General features: G+C 41.2%; 1 protein-coding gene across 2 annotated transcripts in view; it reads left to right on the plus strand.

Moving 5' to 3' along the window:
* Window positions 1-14,368, plus strand: part of dym (dymeclin) — a 79,599-nt gene that overhangs the window by 36,726 nt on the left and 28,505 nt on the right. For both annotated transcript variants that reach the window (XM_037752744.1, XM_037752743.1), the window contains exon 14: window positions 3,741-3,840. In XM_037752744.1, the coding sequence (XP_037608672.1) occupies window positions 3,741-3,840 (100 nt within the window). The remainder of the gene's footprint in view (window positions 1-3,740; window positions 3,841-14,368) is intronic.

The following is a 14,368-nucleotide window of genomic DNA, read 5'->3' on the forward strand; positions in this document are numbered from 1 at the left end:
CCTAATGGCGTCTGCAAGATTTCACAGACTGGAAACCAACCAATCAGAGTCTGGAGTCTGCCGTCCAGCTTCCGTCTATGAGAGCCGGCTGTCAATCACTCGCGAACTCCGACCAAACGGTCAAATTAGCTGATCAAATATGAATCAATATTCTGTTACTGTAATGCCTATTTCTCTCCTCAAATGTTGTCAGAATCATCTTGTAGTGTACTGTTTAGCTGTAAAATGAGAAAGTTTGTGACCCGGCAGCCATGTTGAGATCTACTGAGGAAATACCAAGCACCGCCCACCAGCCGGAGCACAGCCAATAGGAACGCTCTCTCTCTGAAATGACCTGTGACTGGTCATAGTCTCCCGTCACGGGCTAGATTTTTTTTAAGCCTGAAAACATAGTCATGAGGAGGAGTAGATGTCTAGTTATCTCTCAATATGCTGAAAACTTATTATGGATTTTTTACCAAATGATGCCAAAAAATTGTTGCCTACTGAAGCTTTAAGTGTCAGGCTTGGACACAATTTTCATCTGTGTGAGGCAAGCAAAGACGGCACAAGAGAGACAGCAATTGCCCAAAGAGTGGGGCGGAAGGGTAGAAGTTCTAATTCACACACAAGCACACTCATTCATTTGAATGATTCTTATAGTAACTTGATAGTGGAGACTAAGACATGAAATATTGAGAGAATGTTGTAGAGAAGAAACATTATGTAACACGAGGTGACTGAGTGAAAGAATTTGGCCTATGAGGAGACAGGTGACGTGAGAGGACAAGGGCCAAACCGCGCACACACATCAAGTCATTCATGAACTCCAGACACACAGGAAGGAGTGTTTCCTTTCCCTGAAGACGTGCAAATGTACGCACACTCAAGGATCCTCTTATCCGGCTGCCTGGCTCTCTCTCCGTATCTGTGATTCTCTGGTGCTTTGAGTCAGAGAGGAACACTTGTCTGTGAATGTGCACACGTCCGTCCTGGAGTGATGTAGAGCAAGTGACTCCATGTCTGATGATAATGATAATGATGATGACTATGATGGCCAGGGTTGGGCTAAACTGGCTGGCTAGATAAAGGGGATTTCCTGCCAGGAATTTTCCAAATGTCTGCCAGGCGGTGCTGAACTCTGCTGTTTGTTTACAGGCAGCAGTGGCTTTGAATTGTCTCCACCACCACCACCCTGCATCTTTCCTTATTATTTTCATCTTCTCTCACAATCAATATTTCCGTTTTGGAGCATTGTTCTTCTGTCCTCCATATCTACAGTCTCCTCTGTCACCACACACGTATCCCATTAAACCACCAGTTACTCTCTCCATTGTTTGGTTGATCAATGTCTGACCGACACTCTGATGAAAATATTCACGTTTGAGAAGTTGGAGCCTTAATTGTTGCTTAAAAATGACTAGAATTACGAATTAAATATCAAAATACTGACCTGTTAATTTCCTATCGATTGAATAATCTACTATTTGACCGTTTCAGCTGTAGTCAATGTAGACAAGGAGCGACAAACGCTGAGTAGGGAGGAGGTCGGGGTGGATGGGTGAGTCCAAAAGCTCCGGACTTTCGCCCAGGAGGTCGCTGTTTGTATCCGGTGTGAATCCAGAAGTTAACATTGATTTATTTTGTCACGTAACTTACGTATTTAAGTAACGCCACTTCCGTAGTTATTTCAACCCAAACTACGATCTTTTCCTAAACCTAACTAAGTAGTTTCCTGTGAAAGAAGTTTATTTTGAAAAGACTGTATGCATGTAACATGCGGAAATTGACACCTGTTGCTAGACATTCGTAGGAAATTGCATGCCTCCACTGCACCGGAAGGCCCAACAAATAAAGAACAAATACAACTGGGGTGATGAGGACACACATAACTGCAACCCCCCCTTGTTTGAGTCCAGACGAGGGCCCTTGACACCCCCCCTCTCTGTCACCATAGGAGCTGATAAAACACAACAAAGTACACATGGAAAAGAGGAGACATATTACAGTAGTTAATTTAAAGAACACAAATGCAATTTGTGGTGAGCAGCAGCAATGAAACGGCATGAAATTTCAGTTACTTTTTCCACGGGAGATTATGTAATCTTCATCTTATGTTTTCTTGGATAAATGTGATCGATCGTCTCAAAGCTTGAGCAGCATTTTAATGGAAACTTTTCAAATTTTGAATAGTCAAACCTTAAAAATGAATGTGTAAACATACATACAAATGTCCATATACAGATTTAGATGAACAGCACCAGACCACACACTGTGTGTCCATATAAAAAAAAGGATCCTTTGAACTGGTAGAGACAGAGCACCTTTACATCTTTAGTGAGTCGTGGGGGGGGGGGGCCTCGTCTGTCGTTACTTCGGCCTCATAACTGATTTTGGGATCAGGCCAAATGTGGAAATCATTCTGTGTCGCCGTTTCCCGGGCCGTGTCCGTCACTGCCTCGGCCCAGATGAGGGACGTGACGGAGCAACTAGTCAAAGTGCTTTATTGTGAGCAAACGTCCCAGGTGGAACTTGGTCGGTGGTCTCGACTAGATAGTACAACAGGTCCCATTAAGTAGTCATGTCTAACAGGGCCTTTGACATAATGTCTGTAGATAACAAGTAGACCTCCTCATAGCTGCTCAGATGTCTCTATCCAGCTATCATTTAGCCAATTAGCCTGCAGAAAGAATGCTGAGAGATGTTGTGTGTGTGTGTGTGTGTTTTCCAGTGCTGACAGACGGACAGGTGTAGCTCTAAGGGGCTTAGCTGAGCTCTGCATCAGAGTTTCCCCTGGCCCTTTCCTGTCATTGAATTTAATTTATTCTGCATTTTTTTCCTTGATTGACACAAGAATTAAACATTCAACAGCCTTGGGGGTCTTGGGAAGACTATTAAAAAGTTGTAATTAAAGCAGAAGGTCACTAATAATTATAATGATAAACACCTCAATGAATACAATATGAGACTTTGAGAGTTAAGACTATGTTATAGATAAGATGTTAACAAGAGAAAAATATAGAATTTTTAGACAACCAATATAGTAGAACATGTTTTTTAAATTTATTTTTATTGGGGGGGGGGTTTTAAAGTTAAAAAGAACTCAAAGTGACAGCGAGTTGTTCTTTGCTCAGGCGCTACTCAAAAAGTTACTTTAAAGAAAGTTTACTGTGGCATCAACACTGTGCCATTAATGACGTGTATGTATTGACCCACCCTATGGCTACCCAAGGTCGGTCAAGCATACTTTAGGACTCTTGATGTGCTGTATGTCCGCGTCCAGCCATCACATTCAATCATGCAGTCCCATCCAGACAACTGTACACACACACAATAAGGGTAAAGCAAATCAGCTAACTTGTGGGTCAAATGGCAGACTGTCAACTACAAGGGCAACAAACACACATGTATAAATATTGGAGTTCTGATTGTAAATTGATGGTAAATGAAGCGTAATGTTTCATATTTTGACAAATAATTTCTAAAGCTGTCTCCTGCCAATTTCATGATTATTTTGTTTTTCCAAAACTAATTATTATTCATTATTTTAAAGGCCTCATTTAGAAAGCAAAACAGGCCCGTCTCTAATAATAATCCATCTTAAAGAAAGGCCTCTCTCTTCAGTTAAGCTGAGTAAAGACATGAATTACTGGTCAACATGTGCCAAATGACGACTGTGTATTTGGTGTATCATTCATCTGTCGTTAATGCTCTCACTCCTTTCCCCCCCCTCTCTATCTCCATTTCTCTCTCTCCTGCAGTTTGTTTGCTTTGCTTTCCAAAAAGCACAACAAGGTTTTGGAGCAGGCAACACAGTCTCTGAGAGGCAGACAGGGAGACAACACAGCCTTGCCCGACTATGTGAGTAACACACACACTCTCTCTCTCTCTCTCTCTCTCTCTCTCTCTCTCTCCTCTCTTCTCTCTCTCTCTCTCTCTCTCTCTCTCTCTCTATCTCTCAGTCTGCAATCAGTTTATTAGTAGTCGCCAAATTATGTCTACTTGGATAAAGTACAGAAGTTGATATGGGTGTTTGTGACTGTTTAGTGAGTGTGAAGTTACTTCAATTTGTACCTGAAGTGGCATGAATTTTTGCTTTTTTTATTGTAAGGTTTGGCATTTTAGAAATGTATTCCATCAAAAATGATAATCAATTGTGCTAAATGCAACCCAGTATCACGCCAAAGCGTGTAATAGACCCGCCGGTCCATCAGAGGATTGCGTGTCAGTGTCAGGTTTTGCCTAGTATGAAGGTGCAGTTCCAGCAAAGGGGGCAACAAAACCACTCACTTAGGTTTAGGGAAAAAAATACTTAGGTTCAGGAAAAACATCATAATTGGGTTTACAATATGTACGTAAACCAAGTAAAATATGCACTGAAACAGCATAACATCTGCACGAAAACCTGGACAAGCCTCACTACAAAACACGTGACAAACATCACTAACTTAATTTACAAAACAAAAACAAAACATCGGTCCCCTGGTGGAAAGTCCTATGTTTGTTGGGCCCATCCAACCCCCAATAAACAGTCTTTCTCACTTTTTATTCTACGTCACTAGCTCCGAGCTTGGCATATTTACACAGATGCTTTGCAATCAGTACAGACTAAACGGTGTGAAAATGACACGCCTAAAGCACGAAGTGCGTTCTCATTACATGCTTTTGCCTCGTGCATTATCGTGTCATATTCGTGTCTCGTCATTTCGTGCGACCGGGCTGGATAAATTGGTAGTAGCCCCAAATTTGTCTTAAAGAAATAGTTCACGATTTTGGGAAATGCGCTTATTCGCCTTCATGGGTCTTTTCATACATGACGACATATGTAAAAACATTTTTAAAAATACGTTACACTAACGTTAGTTTAATTTTTGTTTTGAACTTTACTTTATTCCCTTGATACTTTGCCTCGCGGACCGTCTGCTTTCCGGCTGGATACCTGAGGTTGCATACACATTGAAATCATAACGGGAAAAAGAAAGTAATTGTCTCTGAATGAAAAATGAATGTGCACGGTGAAAGCACCTGTGGTTGAAGCCGCCCTCGTCGAGTGGATTGATAACGCCTCGTCGTAATGCCCCCAAAGTGAAGCTTCCGGCAGCACATGCACACCGGTGCAGGTCTCCCTCCATGCGGCTACCGGGTGAGCAAGGAGCCCCCAGCACCAGTACCTTTGGACAGAGCCAGGCTAGCTGTTTCCCTCTGTTTTCAGTCTTCATGCTAAGCTATGCTAACCAGCTGCTGGCTAAAGCTTCATCTTTAGCATACAGATGTGACAGTGGTACTGATGTTCTCATGCAAAGTAACCCTCTTACTATTTTTACCCTAACATTTTATAAAAACAAGCAATCATCGTAGTATTTAAATTCAAAATTGTCACCATCAACATGTTCAGTTCATCAGATAGCCCATTTATTTCTCAGCTGTTGCTGTCAGCATCATTTGATATTGTTAAAGTAGACAGACACAATATCTTCTGCCGCTTTGTAGCATCTCCTCTATGATGGATTTTCAAATGTTTTTGTATGTCTGTCTTAGTCTGCTGTAAAAGACTGAGACAACTCCACATTTTGCTCCCGGCACCAGTTAATATCAACCAGTTTAGGTTCTCACTGGGATTCATTTGAGGATGCGGGGTGCACAGTTTGATTCTGTTTCTACATTCTCAATTTAAATGTAAGGCCTGTGGCTGCAGGCCCGGCATCGAGTCACAGTCTGCTCCAACCCTTTTGTCTTCTTCTCATTACTTTTCCAGCTCACATCCCACACACACACCCAAATGGAGTCTCCACTTGTAGAATAATATTAGATGAAAGTATTGAGCGTTTATAAAAATTGGATGTTAAAATCCGTCATTCGCAGTGGCGCCAAAGTGATACTGAAATTTCTCTGAAACATCAGTGTTTATCTGAAATTGAAATCTTTAACAGCATCACAGCAGTTGACTAAGTGGCGCAGCTTAAACCAATACATTTAAAATGATGTTGTCCCAATGCAATCAAGTATCTATGGATCTTGTTAGTACACCACACCTGAGTACACTCTGTTGACTATTCACTGTATTTGTGTTCAGGCACTTCTGCCTTCAGGTCCGTCTGTACACGGCTCAGTCTGGCTGTCTTATTAGATTAGCTTGGTCCTAGATAAGTGTGTGTGTGCGTAAACATATTTGTGTGTTTGGGGGTTGGAGATATATTAGGAGGTCCCCATAGATGCCCTTAGGTGTTGTGGAAACGTGAGTGTTTTTGAGTGCTCCTTCAACCATGTAGCGCCTGTCTGATGAGGCCCCCTCACAAACAGACGTCTATGCACACATAAACACACATGAAAACATATACAGTGCAATTATCCAGCTTTGTTTTGATGCTTCCTTCCTCCAGGGCTTGTTTTAATGCTCTGTTTTATTTACACGCATGCATAAACGCCCACTATATGTGACTGAAAATGGAAAAGAAAAACAGAAAGACAGATTACTTTGCCTTGATTAAATCTCCTCTGTTAAAGATATCAGTCCAGCCAGCTGCTTTCCATACAGAGAGTGCAGTCAGAGTGAATAAAATAATAGTGACAACATTAATAAGACAAATACACGCATACACAGCTAGAGGTCAAAGTGTGACGTCGACCACACAACAGTTCCAGCGTGTTGCTCAAGGGCACGAGGCACATTTCCAGTCGGATTATTTCATGGGAATTTTTTACGAGGGTTTTTTTTCCTAGAAAAGCGTCTGACATCCAGTCTGGGTCATAGACTTTTAAGACCGAACTGGTCACTTTTTCTGATACCGCTGTTTATCCTTGAGCTTAGACTATACTAACTCAATGTGACATTGGTTCCCATGTCTACAAGAGTTCCCGTGGCTTCCCTAGAAGTCAACTTTTAGCTTCATTGCTTGATTCTTGATTAAAAGGAACATATTGTATTGTTTGCCTTCTGAACAATGCCCACACACACACACACACACACACACACACCCACACACACACACCCACACACCCTCCAGATATAGATTCACCCTAATTGTGTGTTGGAAAACAGAGTGCAAGAGTGCACAATCAGCTTTTCACACATATTTGGTAGTAAACATCGTGGTCATAGTCAGTGGTGTTTCTGATGTTTGGTAAAGTCTGGAAGGTTCAGAAGGTTGGGGGACCTCAGGATGAATTCATTGTAATATTGTAAATATTTTAATTTGTCCCATGGCTATAGTATTCAATTCCGGTCTCGGCCTCAAGTCCGGTCTCGAGGCAACTTTTTTTGAGATCTTGGCGCTTGTCTTGGATCTCGTGTCTTGTTGGATTTGAAATTCTTGGCTATTGAACTGGTCAAGTTGTTCCTGGCCAGGAATTAAGATTATTCTAGTATTTAGATTAGATCCTGATAGGCAGGTTGGCAGTCTCTGCCATCAGTGTATAAATGTGTGTGTGAATGGGTGAAAGACACTATGGCCTCTTATGGTGTTGAACAAGACTCAATTTGCTCTGGACTCGGTCTTGACTCAGACTGGACTGGACCTGGTCTTGGACTTGATTAAGTTGGTCTTGACTACAGCCCCGATGTGTAGTTTTGAGCATATTAGGATGCTAACATTAACATTTTGTTCTTACCACCGCTGTCCCAAAGTATTGGAGTATGGCATATGTACAGAGGGTTTTAAATGTAGGCCTGATCAGCAGGGATGCGACTAAGAATTCATTTTCATCATCAGTTGATCTGTGTTTTCATAACTCATTTATTCATTGTTTGTTCAGTAAAATGTCAGAAAATGGTGAAAAATTGCCACTACCATTTCCCAGAGACTAACGTGACATCAAAGCAACACTCCACAAACTTAGAGTTATTCAGTTTACTATCACACAAACAAAGGGAATCAGTTAATCCTTACAATTGAGAAGCTGGAAACTAAAGAATTGTTGGCATGTTTACTTATTTTGAAAAGGACTTTAACAATTAATCAATTACAAAAAAATATCTGACTCTTGATTCTGAATCTGTGTGTCATTTGTTCTTTTCATATTCAGTTGGGAATCCAAAATCGGAAAATGAAAAAAAAATGTTATGTCGTTATTCATTTATGAATCCAACACAATCCAAAAAAAAAAAAATAACAGCTTGTTTTTCGTACTTTGATCATAGATCAAGTTAAAAACAGGAAATGAAAAAACAGCCCACGGACTGAATCTGATTTTGATATTTAATGCGTCTGATTTGTGTGACCAGGAAGTTACTTATGTGTATTCTGCTCAACTGATCAGATAATTTCATAAAAGACTAAAAGAAACAACAGAACTGACCCGTTATGCAGCAGTGAATTTGACATAGGATTGTTCAATTCTGTCAAATTCTGTCATGGATGTTAACGCTGTGTGTTTTACTTAAACTGTCTTTGCATATAGACTCAATCTGGCTCATTTGTTCACAATGGAGGAATGAGATCATAGATGAAAAAATAAACAGCGAGTTAAATGTTTAATACAACCGCAAAAAGAAAAGGAAGGTTACTCCATACAAGCTAAATGTTATCTTCTAGCTAAACATTAGCTAACCAGCCATTCCTTTCTACCCTCTGTCATCAGTATGAATCTTCAACTGAAATTTACATAAAACCTTATGCAAGGTTAAGCTTGTTTGTCAGGCCAGTTATAATGACCTCGCACACTGGTTAAGGTAATAATACACTTAATAATAATAAACTTTATTTGTGTAACACCTTTCATACAAGAAAAGCAGCTCAAAGTGCTTAACAATGAAGATGCACTGAGCGCTTCACATGAAAATGAATATAAAATCATATTAGATGGAAGACAAAACCGGGGGAAAAAAATTATATAAGATAAAATTAGTGACCTAAACAAGCTGGTAAACAGCAAACTGTGGGTTCCTCTCTGGTTTTGAAGATGAGACATCTATAGTAGAAGACATGGTGTCGTTTTCTCCATCGCTGGCCCTCCTCTCCTCTTCCAGTAGTAGTGGATGTGGCAGTGTAATTGAAAGCAGCTTGCTCTGGTGTCATTCACAAACTCTCATCTTAACTCTGGAAGTTTAGGGAACTATGGGGAGAGATAAAGAGGAGCCGAACATGAGGAACAATAGAAAGAGGAGAAAGGAGTTGGAGGAGAGGAGATGAGGGGGTTTATGGAGAGAGAGAGAGAGAGAGAGAGAGAGAGAGAGAGAGAGAGAGAGGGTGGGCTTGTGATGGGCATCTGGAAACAATGTAATTTGGCTGAGTCTGGCTCTGGAGAGAGAACTAATGTTTGTTTAATGTGGGATTGTCCTGGACATGTAATTGCCCTCTTTTATGAGAGAGAGACTGAGAGGAGGATATAAAAAAAAAAAATGTCGTCAAATGCTCTAAGCTGTGGGTTAAAGCCGGGCGCATTGTGTTAATGTCTCCCTCTTTTTTTCTCTGTCTCCCCCTCCATTTCCCTCCCTCTTGATGTCTGCCTCTCTCTCATACACACACACACACACACAGAGCACACCCCCCATCCTTGTATGTGTTTGTGCTGCTGTGTCTGGTTAGTGTCAGGGAAGAAAGAGTGAAGGGTAAGGGCCCCTTGAGCCCCCGGGGGACAGCCAGAGGCTCCCAGTCCAAGCAGAGCAGCTCTCTCGGGGCCCCGACGCTTGCTCTCTGCAGCCTCTGCACCTCTGATCGCACATGTTTGTCTTTTTTCTTTTCGCCCTTTGAGATATGTGCAGTGACATGCAGTATGTGCTGGTACACTCGCAAGCAAACATAAAAAGAAAGGAAGTATGAGCTGTGTTGCATTGCATTGCGTTATGTGTCACTGTTGATGCTCCCAGCCAGTGGTAGTGGTAATGTTACTTCTGTGCCTCTTCGTCTGTTTACTGTTGCACATTTCTGGGAAGAGACTACAAGCACACGCACACACACACACACACACACAGAGAGAGCGAGAGAGAGAGCCAGAAGCATGTTGGACCACCCTGTCTATGTGTTTATGTGCGCTGGTTGAGTCACAATCTGTGATCTCTTTTTAATAGCCAGAGTAGACACATGCATTAGCTTTGTAGCACCATTCTTTTTGTTTAGGGAAAAAGCAGAGCCCGAGGATACATCAACAGATAATAAACATTATGTCTTCTGTTTATTATCAGGCCTTCCAGGAATTTGCCACTTTTCTTATTAAGCTACAAAATTGTTTCGTAAAATTTTTCCCATTAATGCTTCAATACCTCGTAGAAATTGTGTTTTTAAAGTCGATTAGTGTGCAGTCTCTGAAGTATTTGTAGGTGAACAGATAACCATCAGGAAATTATTTTTCTTCTTTACTTGATTGCAATTTTTAATTGCCTTGAGTGTGTTTTACATTGTTAGTCGATGACTCAAGCATACTCATACTCACTAGCCTAATGCAGCCTTTAATGTCCCATATAGAGCTAGACCAATAAATAGTCCAGGACGCGTAGTATGGTCATCATTGTTTGTTTTTTTTAAATCGAAGGAATCTGTATCAAGATTTTGTTTTGGTTTATGTAAAATATTTATATGTTAATAATATTTAACCTTTAATATTTAAATGTATATATATATATAATCTGTTTTGGTGAAATTTTTTTTTAATATATACCCAACTATCTTTCCTGTAAGTTCCCCTATTTAGCATTTTTACGCAGTATATGTAAGGGATAATGTACAGCGAGCCCGTCATTGTTGTGAAATAAACCCCGACAGGGTGATGCGGCACCCGACACAAAGCGGTTTTCACAACAATGACCGGCTCGCTGGACATTATCTCTTATTACACAGCTACTTACTTAAGAAGTCAATAATTTGTCACAAAAACGGTCCGCCAGAGTCTGAGTTCAGAACTGCGTCCATAGCAATAATAGAACGCCGTGATTGACCAATCAGAATTGAGTGTTCAACAAAGCCGTGTAGTAACTGTTTATTAATGTACAATATTTTTATGAGAACTTCTCAAATGAAGACATGTTTTATATTATTACAACTGTACTTTACTATAGCGTCATTCATTATCTGTTTACACAACAACCTCCAGTTATTGAGGAGTTATAGTTGTTGACAAATACATTAATAAACACTGATTACGACTACAGTACAGTGAGTTTTAAACAGTGGGCTGCCTCTGGTTCTGAAAAGTGAAGCTAATGCAGAAGTGCCTTAAATTTGCATTCTTTCTAACAGCCAGCAGGGGGCGACTCCTCTGGTTGCAAAAAGAAAAGTCTGATTGTATAGAAGTCTATGAGAAAATGAGTCTACTTCTCACTTGATTTATTCCCTCAGTAAACATTGTAAACATGAGTTTATGGTCTCAATCGCTTGATGTTTATTTAGTAAATTATGGTCCCATTTAGAGTCAAAGACGTGTCACTTCTGGTTGCAAAAAAAAAAAATGGCGACGGCCAAAATGCAGAACTCGAGGCTTCAGAATGGCAGTCCAATGGGAGACGTCATGGTGACGATGTCCACTTCTTATACAGTCTATGGTTTTAAACCATTTTTAAATGTTTATATACTGCTCATAAATGCTGAATAAATGGACTGAAAGTAAAGTATGGAAAGTTACGGGAAATGTATTAATGTATGTATGTTAATGTATCTCAGACAGTATTCCTCGCTTCCAGTCTCCTTTTTCGTCCTCTCCTGATCTTTCTCCCCTCTGCATATTTTGTATGAAATGACTATGTTCAGTGTAGCCTCCACACGGCTCAATCACAAATGGGAATCTCATGTATTTTCTACTTCTCAGTTTCTGAGATTGTTCAATATTGCAGTTTCATCGCCCGGGCCTTACGCCGACTTTCCTCCATGTCCATTTCGTCTAATTCCACGGTGCTGATGGAGACTCTGGGACAACATTATGTGCAAGGGCAGAGCTCAGTGTCTCCCTTCATACATGGTTTACCTGAAAGTAGGAATTGATTGATTGAAGTGTGAATTATGCTGTCACATTTCTTATAGTCTTTTTGATGTAGAACCAATTCGCCCCCTCAAGACTGATGTACATTATCATATCGCTTTCCCTGAGATCAGAGGTTACCGTGCACACACACAGAGAGCTTCTTGTCATTCCATGTGAAAATACCCAGCGGGGAGAGAGAAATGAGGAAGGTAAAGGGGGCCTATACGTTTTACTTTTCACAATTTCATACCTTTCAAACCTTTCATTTATGTGCCTACAGTTGAAGATTTTGGCTTGTGGTCTGGAGTCTAGCAGTATGACATAAGGATTATCAACTAGGTTGTTGTATCAGGTACTTCTGAATTTATGTTATTATAGTAGGTGATGTAGTGAGAAGCATGCTTGCAACCGGCAGAGGTATTCATCAGGCGTAGACAATGGGAGCTGTCAGTACAATGTGTGGATCTTTCGTCCGACTTCTGCCTTCAGTTTGCTTTTAGGATCCAGCACCTGCAGATGTTTTGTGGATTTGCGTGCTCTACTCTCTGTTTGCCTGTGTTGGCTATTAATCAAATACATGCGAGCGCACATTCCTGGTAGATTATTTTGCTGCTCCGTATTTCTACTGTTTACCTCGCGATTACTGCGATGAAAGATAAAATGATTGCCGCCGTGATAACTTTCCAGAGAAGTAAAAATTACTTCCTCGTCCTCATTTGGTGTCTGCTAGGCATTCAAACTCAGGGATCAAACTAGACTTCCTGAATCATATCTCATTGCCTCACCAGGAACTGAAGCAACACACCCCCGTTAATACTGCAGCCCCTTGCATTTTTTTAACAAACACAGGGATGTTTTGAGTCTGAATGCCCACTGATGTGTTGTGAGTAACAAGCCCCAGTAAAAGGGGTTTAATAAAGACATGGGTTTCACCTGTACAAAACCAAACTCAAGGTATAAAAACCTTTTAGAAAAGTTAAAGGTACTACATTTGAAATCCAGAGCATTAATATAGCAGCAAACAACTATTTACAATGTGAAGATATGGAGGATGAATGTCTACCTGAGCTGAGAATGAAGTCACTCTCCCTCTGTGTGTGTTGTAATCAGAAGCTTCTCTGTGCTTTGTTTACATCGCTGCTCCAGCCACGTGTGCACGTTTAACCGTGTTTCCAAGAAGTTTCCCGGTAATTTTAGTCCTGGGACTACTTTTCAAGGAACAAAAAGGTTTCTTCAGTCCATTGTTGTCTGCGTTTCCACCGCGGTCTAAAGACCTGTGAAGAATAGGCAAATTACTCAGCTGACGCATGAAAAAGCAACATGACGTGGGACGAGGGCTGCTGGTGGTAACAGCAGTAAACACACTCTGCAGCCTGCAGTTCAGTGTACCCATCAGTTTCATCTAAAACACGTTCAAAAAACATAAACGTTAGTTTTTAATGTTGCATAGTATTTACTGATGCACGTTGGATGTAATGAATGAATTGCAGAGGATAAAAATTAAACTAAAGCTGGGGACACACTAACCCGACATCAGAGAACTAGCGGCGATGAAGGCAATCTGTTCATCGCCTGTGTTTTGGCGGGAAACCGGAAGACCGAGGACTGCAGATATACAAGCCGTTGTTATGAAACGTACATGAAACAAAGCAGCGTTTGCCGACCATTTTAACACCACTCTCACTCACCACTTAGCTTCATTCCAGATGGCCGTGTCGTTGAGAAAATATCCGTGTATTGGAATGATCAGAAGAGATGAAGATGTAAAATGAGAAGAGCTGTGTTTTTCCTCTTGACTTTACTCGTCGGCTTGCTTTCCTCACTTCCGTTTCTCTTCTCGTGCACGGGTTCAACATGCCGAATCGGCCGCAAAACCTCAGACACAGGCAGACTAGAGCCAATTGCGGGACACATCCGACGGTGCGGGACACCCCAAAAAATGAGCTTAAAACTCTCCGACAGCCTTAAGAGCGTCTGTCTCCACAGTAAAATCATCTGTTGAGCGCTTGATGGTTATTTATTTGTGCTTTAGAACATAATCGCTGTGAAACAATCAGCAATGGGTTCCTCGAAAGATTCCTAGGAAAGACAGTAAGCGGAAAGTAAGTGCTTTAGTGCAGTGTGTGTGCCCCACTGGCTAGCTAATTGCTGCAGCTCTGCACTGCTATTTGCAGCGGTAACCACTGATAACGCAGTCCCGACCGGCATCGGCGAAGTGCAACGCCCACCCTCTGGTTTCCCTCCCCAGGTTAACACTGCTAGCCGCCGGACGGTTGAGAGCCATGTGGAGGCAATCCCTCAGTCATAGATATGTTCTGAATTTGGAATTTAACACCTTTTAACCCCGAATAAAATACTCTATAATGATGTTGATCTTTACAAAGTCCAAGTCACCTCTTAGACTGATGCCACTTGCTCATTATGTTACCCTCTCAGTCTCGATATAAGTCTGTCCCCTTGTGTTCCTCTCATTAAGTCCGTATCCTGCTGAGAGCTGACT

This window comes from Sebastes umbrosus, chromosome 19 (assembly GCF_015220745.1).
Source record: "Sebastes umbrosus isolate fSebUmb1 chromosome 19, fSebUmb1.pri, whole genome shotgun sequence".
NCBI classification, from domain to species: domain Eukaryota; kingdom Metazoa; phylum Chordata; class Actinopteri; order Perciformes; family Sebastidae; genus Sebastes; species Sebastes umbrosus.